This window comes from Anser anser, assembly GCF_964211835.1.
Source record: "Anser anser genome assembly, chromosome: 5".
NCBI classification, from domain to species: Eukaryota; Metazoa; Chordata; class Aves; order Anseriformes; family Anatidae; genus Anser; species Anser anser.
The window spans coordinates 18,220,998-18,229,595 of NC_139725.1; the positions used below are offsets into that span (position 1 = coordinate 18,220,998).

General features: G+C 46.1%; 1 protein-coding gene across 1 annotated transcript; it reads left to right on the forward strand.

Annotated features, from left to right (window-relative positions):
• The first annotated feature begins 238 nt into the window (after positions 1-238).
• Positions 239-8,145, forward strand: LMO2 (LIM domain only 2). Its single transcript, XM_083838448.1, has 4 exons — positions 239-782; positions 889-1,057; positions 4,431-4,646; positions 7,131-8,145. Exons 1-4 carry the CDS (start codon positions 776-778, stop codon positions 7,348-7,350), a joined length of 612 nt encoding a protein of 203 aa, XP_083694574.1. The 5' UTR covers positions 239-775; the 3' UTR covers positions 7,351-8,145.
• Positions 8,146-8,598: the final 453 nt, after the last annotated feature.

Sequence of the window (8,598 nt, forward strand, 5' to 3'; positions counted from 1 at the left end):
TGGTACTCTGGAGCTTTTTTAGCTCACTGACATCAGGCGGCGTCGAGACCTAAAAGCGTTGTATCGCTGCCCAAGAACTCGGGGGCGCCTAGGAGCGGGCGGCCGTGGGTGCTCACTACGGGATAGCAGCGAGACACAATTTAGTCGGCCAGTTTGCACCCTAGGTAGAAGAAGGACGGCACCTAGGCTCTCCCCTAGCGTTTTCCCCTGCAGATCTCACAGCCCCGTGCAAAGCCCTGCCTGTGCGTGCGGCATGTGCGTGTGCAAGGGATGGACCGGGTGAGGGGGGGCGGCAGCCCAAAACGTGAAGCGGGGGCTTCTTCTTCGCAGCCCTTCGGGTGAGCCTCGGCTGGCAGCCGGCGGAGCGCTGTGAAATTGTGTCGCGACAGGGAACCGCAGCGCCCCGGGTGTCCCTTTAAGCAGCCGAGCGAGCGGCGCTGCTGCCGTTCGCATTGCCAAACCCCCGGGAGTCCAGTTAAGAAACGGGCAGCTGTCTCTTTAAGTGTGATTTCCTTCTATTGTATTTGAATCGTGATCAGGAAAAAGGAAATGAAACCGGAGCCCCGGGGCCGAGCCAGAGGAGCCGTAATAATGATGCCGAGCCGCACCTCGGCGGCACACGCGCCTCTCCCGGGGGCGTGCTGAGAGCTGCCGGGGGCTGCGCGGCGCGGCGCGGTGCGGAGCGGTGCGGAGCGGTGCGGGGCAGGCAGCGGTGGCCGCGGCCGCAGCCCCCCCCCGGCCCCGCCGCCCGGCGCGCAGGAGGAGCGCGGCGAGGATGGGAGGTGAGAGCCTGCGGGCCGGCCTGCGGACACCCGGCCCCGGGCGGCGGCCCCAGCCCCCGTTCCTCCTCTCCCTCTCTCTCTCTCTCTCCTCTCTTTGGTGTTGCAGGAGGAAATCCTGTGAATGTCATTGGGGGGCGGAGGGGGAACTCGGCTGGCGAGAAGGCGTCGAGAGCAGACAGCCTCTGCGGGGGCAGAGCCCACCACCGGCACACTACAAAGGAGCAATCCCTGCCAATGTCATCGGCCATCGAGAGGAAGAGCCTCGATCCTTCCGAGTAAGTGGCCTCCTCCCTCCCGCACCTCCCCCGCCGTGCCGCCGGGCTGCCGCGGGGACCCCCCCGGGGGGCTGCCGCCGGCCCCGACCCCCGCCGCGGGCGCCCCTCGGCCGGTCCCCGCCGGGCTCGGATGCGCGGAGCGGGCGGCGGAGCCCGGGGAAGCCGCGGCGGGGGAGCGGGCGGCCGTGAGGGGCATCCGCGGGCGCGGAGGAGCCGGGAGCCGCTCCGAGAGGCGGCGGGAGCGGTGCTCGCCCGGGCTGGAGCCGCCGGCCCCTCGGAGGGGCTCTGCGCCCCGTGTCCGAGCCGCCCGGCTCGCCGCCGCCGATCAGAGCGAAAGGTCAGGGCTGCTCTGTGCGGGTGCCCCACTTCCACATTTTCAGCATGCGAGGCACTTCGCAACTTTCAAGGGCTCGGGTAAACCGCTGGGGGTGGCTGTGCTGCAAAGGGCATGCGGGGAGACGTGACGGACGGGGTGCGGGGGGCGAGAATTGCCCTCCACGTTTTCCACCCAGGGCCGGACCCTGGTGCTGTGCAGGGTCCCCAGGCGGTGCCGTGCAGGAAGGTGCCAGGATGGGTGCCAGGGTGGGTGCCAGGGTGGGTGCCAGGGTGGGTGCCAGCCCCTCCGCACCTGCTGCCCCCGGCCCCGGGCTCGGCAGGGCAGCACAGCACCGCGCCGCCCCATAGCCGCAGCTACGCTCGGCGGCAATCACGATAAGAAAGAGAGAGAGAAAAATAAAATCTCCGTTTTCAGATAACGCTTAAAACATCGCTCTTAGGAAAGTTCAGCCATTCGTGGTTTGTTTCCTGTGAGATATTAACAATGCCATCTCTCGAAGCCCCAAGTGAACACATGGGAACCATTTCTTTGGCGGATTAAATCAATTCATGCCATGTCACTTTTCACTTTTTATATGCTACCTTTTTTCTTATTTTATACCATCTTTTCAGAATGATAATCTAAGCTCCTAGGTATAAGACGCCTGGGTTTGAACTGTACCGTTTTAGTAGTATTTATTTATTTACCTCCTGTGTGTTCTAGTGACTTAGGCGCTGGCTTAGAAGTCTATGGACATCAAAAAGCTAATGCAGAAAACAGAAATTCTGTTCTGCGTAAACATCCGCCAGGCTGTTCCGGAGTTTAGGGCTTTCAGAGAACTGGCTTGTGATTCCCAAGCACCCATAAGACAAAATATTTGGGGGGCATGTCTGAAGTTTCAAATAACGGACAATAAAGGATAATAGCGTGCATTTCCTTATACTTGCATGCTCTGCTGAGAGGCTCACAGAACTTGTCTGAGGACAAGAGAGGAGCCCGTGCCTCATGAAAGGAAGGATGGGGCTCGAAAGAAAAAAACTTGGAAAAAGTGGGGCCTGATCATAGGATTTTAATGGAATTTGCAGAGCAGAGAGCTAGAAAGAGTGGGGTGTTATGACAGCACTTTCAGGGCACAGCAGTTTAAACACAGAGGAGCGAAAAGCAGACTAGTGTATAATCAGATCATATCTGAGGGCTCAGCTTGTCTAAGTAAGAGCTGCAGGATCAGTTTCACAGCACAGAAGTTCTTGGCCACCCGTCATTTCTCCACGCTGAAGAAAGTAATTTTTTCGTAGAAAACTGCTGACCCAGTAACTGTGCTTTACAGAAAGCTACCTGAGGCAGCAGCAACATAATTTTTCCTGTTGGAAACTCGGAGCAGCCTGGCTCTCCTCTCTCAGTGTGGTTCTCCTCTGCCCATGCCAGCCTGATGGAGTATAGACCAGCGACGGAGGCAAAGCGCTGGCAGACTCTATTAGGGCAGTGCGCCGAATGATTTGGGGCTCTGCTCTGCCTCATGTTGAGCACCTCAGTCATGATCCAGCAAAGCAGATAAGCATAAATGTGCAAACATATGACTTCCTTGCTGCCAGCCACAGGTTTAAAACTCAGCAAGTGCTTAAAGGATTGATCCCCTAGTCTTTTGATTAACTTCCCTGGGTTCTGGATGAGGCCCTCAGTGGCAGTGCCAGGTCACTGCAAGACTTGCAGAAATGAGCTCACATGCCTTCCTTTTAATTTTTGCTGATTTTTTTTTTTTTTTGGCAGATCTACACAAAAAGGCAAATAAGAGTATTCCTTAAGAAAGTAGTTTCGAAGAAAATTACTGCTTTATCCCCAGGTGTTGCCAGAACCAACCCAGACTTCAGAGCTTTTTAAAAATGAAAAAAAAATATCCTACATGAATAGTCAATGCTAGTATCACACTAATGATTTGTGCTTCTTTCCACTCAGGGATGTGTAAATCTGCAATAATTATTTGACATCATTTGAGCTATGCTGTTGTAGACCCATCTCAGGGGATTCATGTCCTTAGCTGAAGGAAAAAACAGCAGTAACATCAGGTAACATGCTGGCTTTATTAAAAACAGCAGCAAAACATAAACCAGCTGGGCAACAGCCACATCTGTTGTATTTATTTAATGCTGTTCAGTGAAATATCATCCCTTAGTCCCCAAATTTGCAATTCCCAAAGGAAAATTGACTGCATGTAAAATCCCTCAGGTATCTTTTCTAGTCCTGTAGCCCTTGGTGAGGCAGAATTCCCTTGCTTCCAGCAGCACTACTGTCAAAGCTTGAAGGATCAGGTCTACAAGATAGGCTCATGCATTTTGGGGTTCATGCACAGATGCTTTATGGTAATGCTAGGGTTCTTCCATAAATTATAGGTAATTCCAGAGGTTATCTGGGTTGATTAGGTTACTTACAGATGTTTATAGGTACATTTAAAAAATCTTGTTGAAAAAAGGCACATTTTTTTATGGCAAAGAAAGCCTTGCTACGTTTTGTGGGCAAAACAGAATTACTCGAAAATTGGAAGAAAATGGTAAGAACTTCTAGGACTTTGTGGTTGTTGGCATTTGTCAGTCTATACAGACATGACCAGCATTTCTATGAAATAGTGAATCCAGGCATCTTTTTGAAAAGATCTTTAATCATGTGAAAATCACATTATTTGATTTTTTTTTTTTAGTCGTCTTAACATAGTAGATGTGTTTACAGTAATGAACACACATGGGTGATACAGAGACTTTTGTGTTTATGCATTACCCTTTGAAGAAAAGTATAAAATTAGTTCGCAGATGTTTGGATACTCTTGCTAACTCCTTATATCCTAAGCTGTCCCTTTCTTTTTAAAGCACAAGAAGAGTGAAGTCCTTCTCCCTCTTGTGCCAGAAGGGGATAAATCATTTACTCTGCTGGGAGAAGAAATGAAGATGTATTCTGTTCTAACTTAACCAATCTTTCGTTTTGTTTAGTTTTGTTTTTCCCTCTGCATCTTCTCACGTGGATGGTTGCAGGGTACATTCTCCTCCAACAATGCTTTCATTCACGCAGGGAGCCAGTGGATGAAGTGCTCCAGATCCCCCCCTCACTGCTGACATGTGGTGGCTGCCAGCAGAACATCGGGGACCGATATTTCCTGAAGGCCATCGATCAGTACTGGCACGAAGATTGCCTCAGCTGCGACCTGTGCGGGTGCAGGCTTGGAGAAGTGGGGAGACGGTTGTATTACAAACTGGGCAGGAAGCTCTGCAGAAGGGACTATCTCAGGTATACAGCCTCCCCAGCCCACTTCTTCTACCCTAGCTCCCCTTCTTTCTACCATTTCAGCTTTGCTTATTAATTTAAGGTATAGCAGTGAACAAAGGTCCATAATTAATTCAGTTTGATTCATCTTAAACATAGAGTTTAACATGGTTTGCTAAGTGCTGCTGCTCCCCCCAGTAGCTCCAGGCTGACTGAGCTGTGTCAGCATGGGATGCTCTCAAGTAGAAACCGGGGAGCGGCGAAGAATTTCAGCAAGAAGGGCTTCCTGCACCTGAGCTGACCATGAGCCAGTTCCCTGGAATGGCTTTAAGTAGTTCTGTGCTTCTCCAAGCATTGCTGTGGAGCTGAAAGTTATATAAAAACAGGTGCCAAGATCAGCTACTGATGAAAGATCATTTAGTTCTCTCATTTATGAACACAGTATCCAAGGTAACTGAATTTAATTCATTTTCCTGATGCAGTAATATCGGCTGTATAAGAGATGCTTGACTCTACCAACCAGCAGGGCTGCTGTACTCGTTTGGTTTCTGCAGTGACTGCCTTTTATACATGGATTGATTCATGTCTTTTTCTGCATCACTGGTGAACTTATCTGGAACACTTCAAGCAGAAAGAGACAATGTGTTGTATGCTTATTGCAAAGCTGCAGCCAGTACAGGAAAGTTTGATCCTGCTAATTTGCACCCAGAGGATTTTTGACGTTCTTAAGCCTGGTCCTGAACAGACGTGAACTTAAGATATTTGGCTGAATCAGATCCCATGAACACACTTGTTAAGGGTGTTTTCATGAATATCTCTGTCTATCTGATTTGCCATAATTTGTAAGTAGAAGGATTAAACTGAGATTAATATATTTCAAGAAAATTGATAATAAAAGATCTCTGTATTCTCAATTACAAGAAAAGTGTTTTGATCTTCGCTGTGCTGGTTGTATAGCATTTCTTCTAATGGATCCTTAATGTTGCAGGAAGTCTGTGGAACACAATAAAGATACTTTATATTTTTTTCTGTTACCTTACAAAAGTCTACAAAAAATAAAATAAAATAACAGAGGAGCTCCTAATTATTGTATCCTGGAGCTTGCTGATGGGAATTTTGCTTAGCAGAAATTAAGAACCGAGTTATGCAAATGGGACCTCTTATAAACACTCGGCATGTGCCGTATTCCAGCAATCAACCAGTGTTAGCTACACTTTCCAAATACTTTTCATCTTAAAATAGAAGCAACAGAATATATGGCAATGCAATTAATGCATTTTCTTGCAGTGAATTCAAATGTTTTTATTTATTTAGTAATGTAACATATAATATCTTCCATTATTAACAAGAAATTTTGCAACCTTTTTGTACCCTTGTTATTACTTTTGCTGGGCAGAAGTAGACACTGACATCTCCTGGTAGAAGAAAGAAACGATGTCTTTTCCCCTTAAAGAGCTCTCTTTAGTGGGTGTTCCATTTCCAGTTCAGGTTATATGAAGCAGGTAATGTATATGAAAGGGAAGTGTAGGGGGTGGACAAAGTCTTTCTGGAATTAGTATCAAAATGTAGAAGTCAAATTCAATAGGTGTAAACTTTAAACAAGTAATAGAAATTCTTCCCCCTTCTAAGAATATATATATATTATATATCTTCTATATGTAATATATATACATATAAATAGATATCTTCCTGCTTATTTATTAATGATATGACTTGCAAACTCTGTAACCAGCACTCTGTGTGAAGTGCTGGCATTCGTTTTGTCATCACACGTGGCTGAGTATGTTGCGCTGCTCCAGCAGAGTGGTGGTGCATGCTGTGATGGGGATACCTATGTGGTGCATTCATTAGAGTCTTCTTTTAAAAGAAAATACCATAATAATCTCAGCAGGGGGTCTAAATGTGGATAAAAGATCAGTCCAATCATAAAATTGTTTGGGCTAGCATAGTACCTGGAAGGTCTTAGCATGTGTCCATCTGAAACCCAGCAGGAGTGATTTCATGGATACAGAAAGGTTTGAGTTTGAAAGAATTTCAAATGTGGAGGCAACAAAAAGAGACAGTAGTATGTTAAATCATAGCTTGTGTCAAGCTTCCTTCTTATAAACTTCAAATACAACAGCTTAAGATAGGCAAAAATTATCAGCTGAAACTAATTTCTATTGATCATATATGTGCAAGTATTTGCATCACACAACTTTATGCTATGATCCAACAGTCCTTTACTCCCCCTGAAGCTGCTCAATATTTCAGGATAAGGTCACTGATCACAGAAATCAATCACATTGAAAATAGGTGAGGACCTTGGACTTTCTACTTCAATTTTTGGTATTGCAAAGTTTAGAATTTTGTTCAGCAGCTTTCCATGTGACCTCTATGTATCTTTGACAATAGTATGACTAATGGGGCAAGGCACTGATGTTTTGGTGTGTTTCTGTTTTGATTTGTGTTATTCCCCATCTCTCCAGCAACGTAACTCTGCTTACTTCTCTGCTGTTGTTGTTTTAGGCTTTTTGGCCAAGATGGCCTCTGTGCCTCCTGTGACAAACGAATCCGGGCTTATGAGATGACCATGCGGGTGAAGGACAAAGTGTATCACCTTGAATGCTTCAAATGTGCTGCCTGCCAGAAACACTTCTGTGTTGGGGACAGATACCTCCTCATCAACTCGGACATAGTATGTGAACAGGACATCTACGAGTGGACTAAGTTAAACGGAATGATATAGCAAAGACATGGCTCATGGTCTATAAAAGACATCTCACGGGTGACACAGACGCATAGCTACAGTGAGGAGATAACCACCTGAGCTATGTGCTTTGTCTAAAATGGGGGGAAAATACCACAGAGTAGGCCCTTTTCAGGCAGTGCTACGTAGAATCTAAACTACATACAAGTGAAGAAGGGAGACTGAAGCAATAGTAGATAGACTGACTTCTGTTAACAAAGGCGTATTGACAATAACTGACATCAGCCAGATAGGCAAGAGTTGGGGAACAACCATAATGTGGTAATGAATGCTCATAACTGGAAAAACAGTAGTGACTTATGTAAAGAGATGTTATGACTTTGTCACCTGCAGACTAGGATTGTGCAATTGATTTTTCTTTTCATCTTGTTTTAGTTACTCAGTTTAGACAACAGCTCCTAATGTAGATATGAAGAAGAATACTGGAAGAAAATGGCCAGTCACTTACATGGTCATTCAATAAGGCCTTACATTTCGGGTAGGACAGAAAGTGGGAAGAGGGTGGGGGTTATTTTTGCATGGATTTTTTTTTTTTTCCTGTGAGAATGAAGAATGCATCCTCTAGTCCCAAACTGTTCTTCAAATAAATAAATAAAATCCTGCTGAATAGCTGTTTTGGGGCACTGCTGTTTCAAGATGAGATGTTCCACAGATCATTTCTATACAAATATAAATCTAAAGAGTTGTTCAACTATTTTAATAACTTAGATTATATCGATAAAATATTTGTTGTGTGTAGTAAGACTCTGCAGCTTTAATAAAAATAACAGAAGATTTGAGTGTTGCTATTTCTTTCTTGGGAGCCAGACTGGATATTTTGTTTGCATTAGATATTTTATTTTTTGGTGGAGGAGTTTCTACACTTGGTCTACAACTGATTCCTGCTGTATCCACTTAAGGTTGTGTTTCAAAGCAGTAATATGAGAACACCAGCTTTGCAGAGTTCTTCACACTGAGGGGAAGTCAGATAGTGTTGTGTGATGCTGAGGCTCTTTGGTGCTTATGAGAATGTTTCGAGGCTGGGTGCCCACAGTGAAATACAGTTGGGCATTACTTTGCGACAAAAACAGGGGCTATCTGATCTCAGAGGAGACTGTGTAGGATTAGGGTCTCCTAGAAAGATAGCTGGTCCTGATTTTGCTCTGGGTTATTGAATCCAGTATAATATAACTTAGAGCCGATCAATACTTGCTTGTGTTTAGAAGGAGTTAAGTTCAAGGCCTCTCC

Bases quoted from the DNA above. Each gene is read 5' to 3' on its own strand.
- LMO2 (XM_083838448.1), top strand. The intron at 1,058-4,430 runs GTAAGTGGCCTC...TCATTCACGCAG, and splicing joins AAGAGCCTCGATCCTTCCGA to GGAGCCAGTGGATGAAGTGC. The intron at 4,647-7,130 runs GTATACAGCCTC...TTGTTGTTTTAG, and splicing joins TGCAGAAGGGACTATCTCAG to GCTTTTTGGCCAAGATGGCC.